The sequence below is a fragment of the Mastigoproctus giganteus genome, chromosome 6 (genome assembly GCF_048544385.1).
Source record: "Mastigoproctus giganteus isolate SK-2022 chromosome 6, ASM4854438v1, whole genome shotgun sequence".
Lineage (NCBI taxonomy): Eukaryota > Metazoa > Arthropoda > Arachnida > Uropygi > Thelyphonidae > Mastigoproctus > Mastigoproctus giganteus.
The window spans coordinates 210,639,956-210,655,496 of record NC_143580.1 but is presented as its reverse complement, the minus strand read 5'-3'; the positions used below and the strand labels follow the sequence as shown (position 1 = coordinate 210,655,496).

The 15,541-nt window shown below is 33.6% G+C and overlaps 1 protein-coding gene across 1 annotated transcript in view; it reads left to right on the top strand.

The window, feature by feature from the left end:
- The window catches only part of puf (ubiquitinyl hydrolase 1 puf), a 1,022,896-nt gene that overhangs the window by 72,343 nt on the left and 935,012 nt on the right, over nucleotides 1–15,541 (top strand). The window contains exon 3 of the mRNA XM_090376705.1: nucleotides 666–1,137. Within this exon, the coding sequence (XP_090232831.1) occupies nucleotides 666–1,137 (472 nt within the window). The remainder of the gene's footprint in view (nucleotides 1–665; nucleotides 1,138–15,541) is intronic.

The window sequence follows — 15,541 nt, the reverse complement described above, 5'->3', positions numbered from 1 at the left end:
GGGCCATTTCCTTCAAATAATACAAAACTCCTTGCAGCTGTGTACCTTCCAAGTCTGATACTGAAACACAACGTGGTTTCAACAGGAGGGTGTCCCATAGGGCTCTGTACTTGGTGCAACCCTATTTGTCATCTAGGTTAACTTCGTGACAAAAGACCTAAAAAAAACCATTGAAATTTACATGTATGTGTATATTTGTGAAATGAACGATGAACAAAAGGTACAGTTTTTCCTTTGTATGTTGCCACGTCTTTTTGTTAAAGGGTGAAGGATGTCATGTCAATGTCACTGCTCATTGATCCTTAAACTATGCTCCCAGCATTGCTTGACCCTCAAAAATGCATTGCAAGTATTATATAGTTTAGATAGCTCATTTTCAGCAAGTTATAAACCTATTGTACTCAGCATGCCAATTTCAAATTGCCACCATGAACACCAGCTCTGAATGCTACTGGACTTTCAGTTCTACATTTTTGTACAACAGATAAGGGATTTGGTACTGCATTATTTAAATTTTTCAATTTAAGTATTGTATGCTCTTTATATATATATATATATATATATATATACTTTATATATACATATATATACTTTATATATGCTCTTTATATATATACTTTTCTTGGAAAGTGTTGATATTAATTTTATTCCATTTATTGTTTCAGGCAGTGCACATGCTGTTTCAAAGATCCCAAAAATTTTGACCGATTTAATGCTGTAGTTCAAGGATTAGTTCTTAGTGTGATTGAAATTCTACAAAACCTTTCAGAAGAACTTAAGGGTGCTAAATTAAAGCCTGATAAAAAGAACATTGAAAATGCAGCCATCCATAAAGATGTTGCTAATGATAAAGACAAGAAGGACGAAGAAGGGGTTAAAGATAAAACAGATGGTGACTGTGTATCTTCAGAACAGGAAAAAACTGAACAGTGTAGGAAATGCACGTCAGACCACAAAAATGATGAGAAAAATGAAGAAAAATCACTTGCTGCCGAGGAGGAGGAAAGTAAAGCTGAAGATTCAAGTTCCTGGACTTTAGAAGATAAAGAAAAGCTACTACATTTTGTATCTAAAGTGTTCCTTTTAAACTTTCCATTGTATATGGCTTTCAAGCATAGTGTACATTCCAAACTTGAGGTAAGAGAATGTTTATATTTATTATTTGAACTGTAAAGAGTGTTATATGGAGGGGGAGGGAGGGAGGGAGGGGAAAAGAGAGAGAGAGAGAAGGAGGGCATATTAGTTTCAGAATGATTGGTGTCAGTTTCTGAAACCAATTTCTGAAGAAACTTACCACTTCATACAGAAAAGTAGCAAAATAATTTGATAATTTTTAAAATTTACTTAAGTCATCTGTCAAATAATTGCTGACACCATGATAAATGTATGAAGTTACTTTATTTTCTAATCTAATTGAACTTATTCAGATTTTTTGTAGTTCGAAAGAAATATGAAGAATATATGTTTATATAAAGAATGAAATTAGATTATTTACTTAATGATTTATGTAATAAATGATAATTTATTACATAAATCACACTTAAATATAATTTATTTAAGTGTGATTTCCTTATGTGATAATTTATTACACTTAAATACTGCACAAAATAAAATAAATATTCACATAAGGAAATCAAAACAAATGTGCCCTTGTCATTTAGAATTATACCACACTGTAGTTTTAAATGTTGCCACTGCATAGAGTTGTACATGAAACTAATATTAGTACTATAACAGAGAAATGCAGGGAATTGAATGAGTGTGTCTGTGAGGCTTATGAAGTAAGTTATTTGGCATAGTTCAGTAACCTTGTATTTTATTCTTCAGGGATTTTTCAGTGGAAAACGGATAACAGAGTGGCATATTTATTTATTATCATACAAAACAGGGATTAACTCCCCATACAAAATGCATGCTACAGAAAAGGCAATGCATAAAGACTGTGAATACAGAATAGTGTAAATGAAATCTAAACTATAAAACTTAATATAAAGATGAAATTAAAATCAAGAAATAGTAAAATCTGTAAATAATAAAATCTGTAAATAATAAAATTTGTTACATAACTGACATTTCTATTAACCAAGTGATAATAAACTATATAGAAATAAAAAAAAAAAAAGTTGATAAAATTGGCTTATTGCCTTATTATAATCTCTATTTTAAAGTTGTTAAATTAATGAGTGGATCCAAGTTAAAATCATTAATCAGTTTGAGTATTTGTGATAAAGGACTAAATGTACCATACTCTTTTTTAGAATTGATTTTAAATAACCTGTGTTGCTGAGTGTCTTTGAAAGGAGCATGGAAATATGCTGCCAATAAGGTGGCCTCTGAAATTAGAGGATTACGTAAAGCATTATAAAAAAAATTTAAATTATCTGTGTGTTTATAAGTGGAGGAGATTATATCTCTTGAGATAAGGTGAATAATATTGATGTTTAAAATAGCAAATTTCACCCCTCATTCTTAGCATTTGTTTAACAGCAGTGTTTTATATTTTTTCAAGTGCTGCAATTGTAATGCAGAAGTAGGAGACCACAGAATTGAACCATATTGCAAGACTGATATAACCAAACTTAGGTAAAGTACCCTATGAAACGAAGCGGAATGAGTGGGGGTAGAAGAATTGTCTCGAGTCCTAAAACTTGATTGCAACATTATTATAGAGTTAATGTGAGATATAAAGGAGCCATTAGAACAAATATTGACCCCTAAAATCCTTTAGCTTCTTGACGCTACTTAAAAGGGTGGGATCAGTATGATAATCGTATAAGATTGATCTGAGGTGTGGATCATGGAAGGCCATTATGTTGCATTTAGAAATTTTAACTTTAAAATTATTTACTTTAGACCATATGCAAAATTGGTTAATGGCATCTTGTAAGGCCAAACAGCGAGACTTTTCAGCAATAATTTTATAAAACTTCAGATTGTCGGCATATGCAGACATGTCCACGTCAGCATTTTCTAAATAATGAAATAAATTATTACTGTATAAACTGAAGAGTGTGGGACCAAGAGAAGGCTGGGTATACTTCTCTTAATGCAAAGGGAATGGAACATATTACATTTATGTGTGCGGCATATGACCCATTTTCAAGATAGACAACTTTCTATCCATTTAAGCAGGGAATCATGAAAACCATACCTTTGAAGTTTATCTGACAGAAGCCGATGGTCCATAGAGTCAAAAGCATGAGAGGTCAGCATACTTCGCATCTATATAGGCACTGAAATCTAGGGCATGTGTGACTTCTTGCCAGAATACAAACAGGTTTGTCAGTGTAGAACCAGATGGTCTAAAACTGTGTTGTTCTTTATTAAAAAATAATTTTACAAAAGCTGTTAATTTACACACGATTGAATCAAATGTTTTGCCTAGTGAGTTCAGTAGAGTAATTGGTCGGTAATTTGACATTTTAGCTTTGTCACCCTTTTTATGTATTACACATATAAAGCTTGTTTTGAAATTGTCTAGATGTTCTCCTGATTTTATTGACGAGTTAAACAGGATAACAAGAAAGTTCATGACAAGATGTTGGCCATTCTTCCTTAGTATCAGAAGAATTCCATCTGGACCCATAAGAAAGTCTCTCTCTCTCTCTCTCTCTTTTTTTTTTAATATATATACAAGAAGAGTGCCTTCCATATATCCTGGTGGGGAAATGATAGAGGAAACAATATCATATTCCCTGATATGCAATAAATCTAAATTTATTAAAGTGGAGATCTCGTCTAATGACTTAAAATACTATATCCTTCGTGTTATTTATGTTAAGCGTGTGTATCTGCTTTGAAAAACAATTATGTTCGCTATTAACACAATTCCAGAATGACTTCATGTCATTATTTTGCTTAGCTTTGTTTTAAATAAAATTAATATGATTGTTAACTTGCTATTTTATCATCTTTTTCAATTCCTTTTGCACTGCTTTGAATTTTTCTTAAACTTTCACCAAATGCATATTTAAGTAATCATTATGTAACCAGTTTTTTAATTTCAACTTTTCCTTTAGTGATTTTTTAAGCCAACGCAAATATTTATTATTGGATGAAACCTTAAGAGAAAATGATTTAAATGAATTAAAATGAAAATGAATCCAGAGTGCACAGGCCTCTTTAATCAGAAAATGATTTTGCTAGTTCTGGAAAATTAAAGAGAAAAAGTCTTCAGATAAAATACTTTTTTATTTGTTACTTCAAAATTCATCAAGTAGCCTAGAAAATTATTGCTAAAGAAGAAATTCCAGCATATTTTTTTGATGTCATAAGTTGATATAGTTGGAACTGAAGCACTGCTGATTGATTTCAGACTAAGAATAATAGCCTTGTGATCTGACAGAAAGCCATTGAACAAAGTTTTAGAATCTACGTACTCATTGGAAAAAATTAAATCTAGGTGGTAAAGACCTTGTGTAGACCCAGTTTTGTAGTTTTTTAAATGATATTTGGCTATGAAATTGCCGAACACTCTTGTTATTTTATTCTGTTTTGATAATAATAAAAGATAAATAAATCTGCAGCCATTGTCAATCCACTGCAGGATGGAGTCCTTAACAAGTCATACTGGGGGAAATGGACCATAATCTGCCACTCTGGCCCAGTGCGAGTTGGCAGATCAACCATATTTAGCAATCAGGGCCTTGAACCCCAGTCTACTCAAAAAGCATGTTCTATTGCACTCCCACTCCTGACAACTCAGCTACAGAGGCTTATTGATATATCATCATGGAAATGGTAAATTAAGATCACCTACAGTCGGTCCTCGTATAGCACGATAGTTGCGTTCCTAGAAACCCTCGTGCAATGCAAAATCGTGCAATATAAACAACAGGCCCTATGGGAAAAATGGGGTTAGGTGCCGACCACCCAAGATTGAACACACATTTGTAACCAAAACATTACCAAACACAATAAACAATCGTAATAAAATACTTACGCATTTTATTACGACTATTACATAATAAAATGTTGCTAATGCTTTTACTTCTATCGTAAGCAAACTTGTTTTTTGTTTGATTTTCTATCCAAACAGATGACAGCCGTTCCATCTCTAATTCTTTTTGTCTTAATCTAATGGATTTTAATTACACTTTGAGTTGTTCCTGCTATGAAACTTGTTTTTATTTTCTCCACATTCTTTGTAATTCTCGGCGTTGCCTCATTTAGGTCTGTAGCGAAATGAAATGGTCTTTCATTTCGCTCAAAGCGTTTCACAATTTCATATTTTTTCTCTATTGACAGAGGCGGACTGGCAATAAGCCTTACCAGGGAAACCACGGTGGGTCAGAGGCCGGTGTGATTTTGGCCATAAACGCTAGTACGAGGCCACTACAAATTTTCCAGGGTAAGAATTTTTGATCCAGTCCGCCTCTGTTTATCGATATTGCTTTTCTTTTTCTCTCTGAATCTGCAGTGTCTTCACCAGGACGCTTCCTTTTCACACCTTTTAAGTATTTTACTCATTTTTAGGGAATAAAGCACAATTACAAAACGAGGAGGCACGCTTGATACACATAAACAAAGCTGGGGGCATGTAGCAACTGAATAAACAACACCGTAAAGGCAGTGATACACTATTAACACCTCACATTTCTAGAGGTTACTACCATAAAACAATAAAAACAATTTCCAGTTGCGTTTCTGCTAGTGGAATCTGTTATAAACTGGTAGTAAACTCGATCTAATTGCATTTGCAAAATACTGATAGCTGGAATTGTGTGGGTTTTTAAGTTATTATGGTGAAATGTGTTCCCCCTTCACTGAAATAAAAATTATAAATACATTTTCAGAATCTTCTATTCATTCCTATCGTGTTGGGTTCGGTTGGGGTGATTTCGCGTTTGACTGCCATTTCTTGTAAACACAAAGGCGAATCGTGCATAAGCGAATTCGGTTCGTGTTATATAAGATATCGTTCCCCTATTTATAAATCGTGTATGATCGAATTCGTGTAGTGTAAACACGTGTTATACGAGGACTGGCTGTATCATGAATATATTTATAGACAGATTTAAGGACAACTAGAGGCCACCCAATGCTATTTTGAATTTAATTATTATGTCCATAGTTACAGAAGAAGGAAAATATATAACCAGTAACAGTTCTGACTCATGGTAGTGCTTATTCATGTGGAGGGAACACTCCTCTAAATTTTGCATTATACCCGACTTAGGAACGTTTATCAATTCTTGTCATAAAATGGTTGTATCATCCACCTTGGAAACCCCTGTTGCATCTAAGAATGCTGTAGCCAGAAGAGGTGTTTATAGAATCAGGAATTGAGCCATGCAAATTGAGCCAGTCTCAGACAATGCTACAATCTGGTGATTTCCCAACTGCAGCCATGATGTTAAATGCAAAGTATGTTTTAATATACTTTGAGCATTTTGGTAATAAATAGAACAGAAGCTAGTGCATGTTTTCACAGTTATTCACTGTTAATTGCTATTCTTCTTTGTTTGATTTACTTTTTGTTAGCACAACACGGCCGATCGTGAAATCTATAAGTTAGTATGCCTTGAGGCCGACATGCTAAATCTGAAACTGCTTTTTCGTTCTTTGCATGACAATACAAGATAAAGGATGAGTAGAGATTTTGTTTAAAAGTATTTTAATATCAAAAACCTGAAAGTAAATTGTGATTTTTTCCCACTGTTGCTTTGGTGGTGAGCCTAGAGACAAATGATTGGTTTTTAGCAGGTATGGCAGGTAATTGGTATTTTTTGAAAGAAGCCTTATAGTCTTGTGTCACTGTTATTCATTTTGATAACTTTGGAATAAAGAACTTATTCGTATTGTTGTTTGTGGAAGAACTGCTTCCCTCTGGAATAGTATAGTGTAAGGGAAATATTGAACTTTTGAGATCATTCAAAGTTGAAATCTCAGTCAAGGGTGGAAATACTGACTGAAATGTTTTTAAACAAATCACATGATTAGACATTAAAGTATAACACATTATTTTCTGTATTGCCCATTAAGTTTTGTACAAGGCATGCACAATTTTATTATTTGTTGGTGCAACTGGACATCATTTTCGTTTTGAAGTAAGGTTGGAGCAGGCCATTTGTGATGAACACCTCATTTTCTTTTGCAGAAGGTTTGATTTGTTGGATTGTCAGAAGAAAGCCCAGAGAAAACAGAAGTGCTAATGTTCTGATGACTGCCAATATCTTGGGAAAGAAATTGAACAGATCCAGTATCTGAATTAACCAAAGCTTCTGCTGCAGGAATAGTCACTGCTTGTGTTAGACTGTGATTAACACAAGCAGTGACTGTGTTTGACTGTGATTCTGGATGTATAATAGGTATGCAATTTTTCCGCTGGATAGAAGTTCCAGTGGTCTGAAGGGTGCCAGGTTCTAGAGATAGAGATTGAGGAATGCCAGTTCCTGGTGAAGCAGCAGAGTGAGACGTACTGTTTTGTCAGTAGTGTTAACGAAGGTCGTATAACAGGATGGCTGGCTTTCAGCTGATAAGTAATGGTGAACTTGGAATTTCAGGTATCTGTTGACACAGTGATTACTTTTTTTCCTGAAAAAAATAAAAAGTACAAAATATGAGACGTACTGTTTTGTCAGTAGTGTTAACGAAGGTCGTATAACAGGATGGCTGGCTTTCAGCTGATAAGTAATGGTGAACTTGGAATTTCAGGTATCTGTTGACACAGTGATTACTTTTTTTCCTGAAAAAAATAAAAAGTACAAAATATGAGACGTGCTGTTTTGTCAGCAGTGTTAACGAAGGTCGTATAACAGGATGGCTGGCTTTCAGCTGATCAGTAATGGTGAACTTGGAATTTCAGGTTTTCAGTTTCATTCTCAGTTCCTGGTGAAGCAGCAGAGTGACACATGCTGTTTTGTCAGTAGTGTTAACGAAGGTTGTATAACAGGATGGCTGGTTTTCAGTAATGGTGAACTTGGAATTTTGTAATTAAGTTACTTAAAATTGTGTCAGTTTTTATTATAGCATTGAGAAGGCCAGTCATCATATTATTAAATTGATTGAATGGACACTTGAAGTTATTAAGATCGATTTGTATTGACTGTACAGTAATTTTGAGATTATTGATCAATTTATTATGCTGGGAGGTGTCATGAAATAGCTTATTCAGGCTTGAATGCAGATGCAATATATTTAGATTCATTTTTAACATAAGTTTTTGAAGTCTCTCACTTCTGTGAGAATAGAATCTAGTATGGACATGAAGTTGAATAATTTACTGTATTTGCTTGCTCTCCATGTGTGTGACAGGATCTTGCAAGAACAGGTTTTCAGTTTCATTCTCAGTCTGTGGAACTCTGGAGAAACTTATCTTGAGTAATAGGAATAGGCAGTTTCTTTTGCCTTAGATGGTGAAGGGAGAGATGGAGCATGTGACGCATTTGTTTGTTTCTGCACAGAAGCATTGTCCACCAGAGAGGGAGGCATGTGAAAAGAGGCAGAAGAGTTAGAATGTCTACAGTTGCGGCATTGCCTTGAACTCCATGCATTATAATTTAGCTTCTTTGCATTCTTCACGGCAGAACAGGGAAAACAGAACACCCCTCAATAGGAAACACAGATTAGTGGATCCTTCATAATTAACTTTAAAATAAAATGTATTAAATGTTATGTAGATAGTTAAGAGAAAAAGAAGAAAACACTTGAATAAACTTACCCGAGGCAGTTGCTAGGTGGGAGATAAGAAAAAGCAATATAAATCTTCAACAGTTAAAGTACGAACAGGTAACACATAGAACTAAACCACAGGCAATGATATACAATGATTCAATTGGATCATTACACTATCATTAATATCACTGTTATGGTTGTAAATAGAATACTCACAGTTGGTTCAAACCAGCTCCAAACTGTTTACTATGCATCACTTGTAGGGCTTGACTATAAAAGTGAATTTCGTGTGTGACTTGTGGACATGAAGAAGGAGGGATTATAGTAAGGATATGTTGACAAGTACTACTTTTATTCCACTTCAACTTTATTCCATTACTTTCAACAGCAGTACTTTCAGTGTCAACCAGTGAGTCTTTTGCTAGCAGCCATGGTGCATGTTATTTCATGTCTGGCTTAAAATGACTCAACTCTTATTTAGATCAAAGAATTGTGTCAAAATTTATGTGAAGTGAAAAGAACAATTCTGCAAGTGTCTCACTTGCAGATTTGTTTTTTTTCAAATTTCACATTTGAAGAAACTTATGGGATGAAGTAATAGCAAATACAGTAGTTTTCGACTAATACAAAATGTTTAAAGAAGTTAGAGAATATGTCTGTGGGGATGCACAAAGTGGTTGTTTAATTGCTCACAGAACTAGTGAAGACATCAAGAAGGTCAGATTTGGTTCATTCAGATAGATTATTAACTGTGTGTATGATAACCGAAGTTAAATTCCTGAAAATACTTGTTTTAAAGGAGAATTTGAAATATGAGGAAAGTTTTGATGAAGATTATGCCATGCATTTTGAGTGATGAACAAAAACAGCAAAGACTTCACATTTGTTATAATTCATCTTCCAAGAGACTGGACAAAAGAACATATTCTTAACGTCCCTGATATCAAGAAAACATGGATGTAAAAATGACAAGTGAAGACAATGTTAATTTGTTTTCTTAATATTGTTGCCATTGTTCATGTAGGTTGCATCTAGTGAGTCTTTTTTTTTTTTAAGTAAATTCTGAACTTTTGAGAGATACAAATGGAGTGGATTGAGACCAGGTTCACTCCATCATCAACTGAGGCCCAATTCGGTGGTTGTCTTTGTCTTATGATAATTTTCAGGATAATAGTGCATCTGCCCTATCAGCTATCACTCCTCGTGCTATTTGATTAGTCAACAGGATTGAAGGGATCACAACTTTAAGAATTAAAAGTATATACAAAAATATTGAAAATATTCAACATTTATGAAAATTTTATTTATTTTACCCCTCCTCCCAGAGCCAGAGATATAATCTATTTTGTGTGCACAAAAATATCATATTTCCATATTTTTTAAAAATAATACTTTTATTCCATTTTGTTTTGATTTGATGGTAGTTTTTGTAATTTTATGATACAGCTGTAAAACTGAACATATTTTCCTTGAATTTTTTTGATCAGATCAAATATACATCCAAAAAAGTTGCTATAACAGTGTGGTTTTCGGGAAACAACTCTGAGTAGTATGCATTCTTTTTTCTTTTGCATTTAATGTAAAGTGTATTCCAAGTTTTATTTTGATACCAATTACTTTTGCCAGTCTGTGATGCAACTGCCAATAGATAACTTTCTTTGAAATTTTGTTACTAGACCAAATTGATATTGAAGAAGTTTGTAATAATGTTTATAAAAAAAAAATATGCTTTATGGTTCACTGTTTTTCCTTGATTACAGCAAAAGTGGCCACAAAGATTTTTCTTTGATGCTAATTTTTAACAGGTTATAAAGTAGCTGCAAATGGATAATTTTCCTTGAAAATTTGTTACCAGTTCAGTTGTTCAACCAAGAAAATAATAAAATGTATAAAATATAAACATCATTATACAGATAGAGCAATAGGTTATGTATGTAGCCACAAGTGAACTTAATTTGATACGAAAATGCAATCATATTGTGAAGTTGCACCAGCACTTTAGAAAAAGCACTGCTCCCGATGGAAAAGTATGACTATAATTTGTTACTGAATTATAGTAGCTAGATTGTTCAGAATGCTCTAACGAATTTGTGCGGTGATTGCCGTGTAACTGCATTCATGTCATGGTGATCTTGCATTACTTATTTGATCATCAACTTGATTTTCCTGGAAGAAGTCCAACTCAAAGGTCGATAGATACTCACATCTCTGTTTGATCCAAACAACACACATACTTACGCTCCTCCCTGGCACTTCTAAAAATAGCCTCTTCTCAATGCAGGATGGGGGATTTCTATGGGTTCTACTTCCATATTTTTTCGTATATGTCACCAAGTGTTTCAGAATTTTGCTTGTCAATTGTTTCATGTTGCACAGTACTGTTATAACTGTCTCATTATATCTATCCTTTGTCAGTATGCTTTCTTATTTTGTGCCTGCTCTACTACATTCATGTTTTCATCTTCTCAGTTACCTTGGATTATTTTGTCTGTTCTGAATTAGGAGCATGAACTTATTTATGCACTATTTATCAAAGGGAAAAGTGAGGTAGTGGTAGGATTTTAAAATTAGTTTGAACTTGTTGCAGCATGTTTTTATTATCTGTTAAGCTAGTTAATTTTTATCCAGTATTGCTTTTCTTTAAAAATGCCTCCCTGTAGTATATAAATTGGACTTGTTTATAGATTTTTTTTTGGAACATAGGTTTGATTTTATTGGTATTGTGGAAACTTGACCTATTTCCTTGTGGTTTGTAACTGCTAGGGTTTTTGTACCTATTGCAATGTCTCTTTCTGTGTATAAAGTAATTAGAGGTCACGTGAGGGTAAAAATGCTCTCAAGCCAGGTGCAGATGTAATTTTGGCCATTGCCACTAACTTGTAACACTAACATTGCCCCAACCCTAAATCCTCCCTAATGATATTAGTAAAAACCATTGCATCTCCTCTGTTCATGTGTTTTTTTTTTTTTTTTTTAACAAAACAAATTCCTTTAATCTAGGCAGGGCAGGCTGAAACCACTCAACTTCACAAAAGCCTTGCAGAGTTTCTTAGGTCTAGAGTTAATCTATAAGTCTTTCATTGTATGTTGAAATTATCCCTCCTGTCATGTCTGGGCAGAATTCCTGATACAAGAATATATTGTCCTATCTCACAACATTTTCTTACATGATCTGACCAAGTCAACACTTTATTTATGCTTTGACATTTGTTCCTACACTGATCTGTTCACACACTGATTTTATACCCCTGAGTACTGACAGCTAGTTTGTTACATCATCAGTTTTTGCACCTAGCAGACACTCTGGTTCTGTTTCATTCATCCTTATTGCAGAATGTTTGTGTCTCATAAGACTACCTCCTGCAGAACCAGAGTAAAAAAAAATAAACAAACCAGAGTATTCTTTATCAAAAGGTGAGTATGAGCTTGGCACACACCCAGTGTCCTGAGCTGGATATCATCGTTCTTCTCTTCTTTGGTGATACCCTTCTACTTTTGTGTGTCTCTCTCTCTCTCTCTCTCTCTCTCTCTCTCTCTCTCTCTCTCTCTCTCTCTCTCAGGGTAACCTCAGGCTTCCTTGCACCATATGGCTAATAATAATAATAATAATAAGTATCCAGTCCTGGGGTTGGATCTGCTGTGATAAATAAGCTAGGCACTTGTGAAATTGCTACCTAGAATAGGTTAGATGCTCTTGAGTTTCTCTTAATCCCTCAAGTTTGATTTTGTTATAGGACATCGACTAGTTTCTCAGTGATTCAGTCTTGTCTAGTAGAGCACATAGTAATGCATCTTTATCAGAGAGGGAGGGAGGGGGAGAGAGAGAGAGAGAGAGAGAGAGAGAGAGAGAGAGAGAGAGAGAGAGAGAGAGAGAGAGAGAGAGAGAGAGAGAGAGAGAGAGAGAGAGAGAGAGAGAGATGCATACATGCAAAAATGGCTGTGATGAATCACCAATAACAGCCCAAGACATGTTATACTTACTTTTTTTATTTAAATCATATTAATATACCTTTAAATAAAAACTTCAGTCACAAAATATCAAAACAGAGCATGGATGAGTTACCATTAAAATGTACCACTTAAAAATTAAATGGAAATTACAACAGTAATCCTTAAAAATCTAGCACCCAACGGTATTGAGAGTTCACATTTAAAATTTTTTTAGTGTTTACAGAGTTGCTCTTAGTGGTTGAGTACTTTTAGAGGAGCACATTTCAATAAATATTAAGCACAAACAACCGAACTTATTTACATGTGTGAACATTTATGACTGTCTTGTCCTTCCAACTGTCTTTGTGGATAACAGGATTTTAACTGCAGGGATAATGCAGTGGTCTTAATTCTCACAGCAGAACAAACTTGCCTTGAAATGAGTTGCCCTGGTATTGCACTACTTTCAAAAGATAGCTTTTGTATTTCACTGGAGACTACCTCCAATCTAATGAGAGGTCACTTACTTCTGAAATGGGCTATCATGTCCATCATCTTTGAGCAGATGGCCACAAATGGGAACAGACGACCTCTCCAAAAGATTGTCTGTTTGAAAGTAGTGCAAAATACCAAGGCAATTTGTTGCTAAGGCAAGTTTATTTTGCTTTGAAAATTAAGACCATTACATTATCTCTGCAATTGAAATCTTGCTGGTTGCAAAAACAGTTTAAAGGATAAGATAGTTCTGCAAGCATCTTATAAAAAGAAAAATGTCATTTTTTTTTGCATGGTTTCTAAAGACAATGCTATCATTGATACTAGTGCTGGATTTATTTTTTAATATTTCTGGATTATAAAATGTTCATTTTTTTTTTTTTTTTTTTTTGTAAATACAGTAAACCCTCGATTTAACGGACTTATAGGGGAGAAGGGGTGTCCATTAATGCCAAATGTTCGTTAAATTGAATGTAACCTGGGAGAAGGAGCATTTTTTTATTGTTCTTAATGTAAAAAAAAAGCTTTAATACAATATACAGTACTGTACAATATAAAATTATTAAATTATAATAAAGAATATGCAATCTGTCGTAAATATAAAATGTTGCAATTTGGCCTTTGATTTACAGATATCAGAAACAGTTTGTTTTTTTTTATGCCATAAATTTCACAAACATGTGCTACTGAGATGCCTTGTTCTAATTTCTCAATTAGCTCTAATTTCTGTGCCACATTTAAGTTCACATGCTTTCTTTTACCTCCTCTATCACTTGATGCCATTTTAAATTGTAAGGATTGCAAAATTATTTAATAAATAAAGTCACAATTCAGAAATCACAGAAACACTCTGTATACAACCTGACTGCATGATAGCTTGAGGCAGACTGAGACCAAAACAAAGCGAGTTGGTAGACCTGCAGTTTAGTGTTCCAAGTCACGTTCAGCTCGCAAGTCACCGCCTGCTCTTATCTGTTATCTGTAATCTGGGAAAACAGTTGTTTGAACACATTTTCAGAAAGAATAAAAACAATTATCAAAACAATAATGGAAGTAGGTAATTATTATTAATTTTTAATTAATAATAACACTGAAGTTATGTATAACCTAAAAAAATAATATGGTCGAGATTAATATGTACATTACTGTATTATTATTATTTGTCTGGTCCATTAAATGTGAAATCCGTTATATCAGGGTCCGTTAAATCGAGGGTTTACTGTATTTTGGATGGATTTTAAAGAATTTCAGATTCTAAAGTGTGATTTTACAGGGTTTACTGTACTAAACTAAGATTTATTTTTGTTTAGTTGTGTCAATGTAAACACACTTAACCAATGAGTCACTTCTGAAACTAAAAGTAATATTTGCTACTCTACTTATATCTACCCCAATATTAATATTTAATCTTTTGGAGAAAATCTTTTTGAGAAAACATTTCTAAAATACCTAAAATTGTAATAATATAACAATATGCTTAATATAATACAGGTAGTTCTCGACTTTACAAGTTAATTCGTTCATAGTGCGCACTTGTAAAGCAAGAATTTATTTCCCATAGACATAATGTTAAAAATAGGTGTTACATTCTCAACAAGGAAATTAGTTAGCTAATTAGTTTGTTTAAACAATGATTATTATAATTTGCTTGATTTTACAGGCTACATTTTCATTTCTTTATCAAAAGAAATGAAAATGTAACCTGTAAAATCAAGCAAATTATAATAATAGAGAAATTATTTACGACTTACAAATGTTAAAGAATTTTTATTCTTCGTCATCATCGACTAGATGCACACTTGTTGATCACTCATTATTGGCTCGGCACTCCTTGGTTTGTTGCACAAGGAGTCATCTTTTCAGAGATGTTTCAAGAGGCATTTGTTTCCAAGATAATCTTCTCTTTTAATTATAAATTTCACAATTGCATCCATAAGCATTTTTTAACGGCACGCACAAATTGCAACTAACATGATTCGCATGGAGTAACAAGTTTACGAAGCTTAAAAAAAAAGGAATGAAGAGAAGATTCCGAAAATTTATTTATGTTTTTTATACGATTGAAGTTCAGTAAAGGGGAAACACATTTCACTCTAACGTAAAAAACCACACAATTCCAGCTATCGATATTTTCGCAAATGCAAGAAGATCAAGTATACTACCCGTTTATAATTGCTTGCATTAACAGAAAAGCACAATAAACCAGAAAGTGCAGATTGTTTTTATTGTTTTATGGTCGTGACCTCCAGAAATGTGCTTTAGAAAAATATCATAAAGGCGTTTAAAATTGATTCTTATAATGGAACATATGATAACGATGAAAGTATAGTGCATTTTAATAATTTGAATTGGTAACTAATACAATTTACAAACCATGCTCACGACCTCTTATATTGCCTTAAGGTTAACTCGTGACCTTAAAAATGACATTTTAGAGCGATGAATAGCTTAGTATACAGCAAAACTTTCAACTTCTGAGATCTTGAAATGAATTATCAAA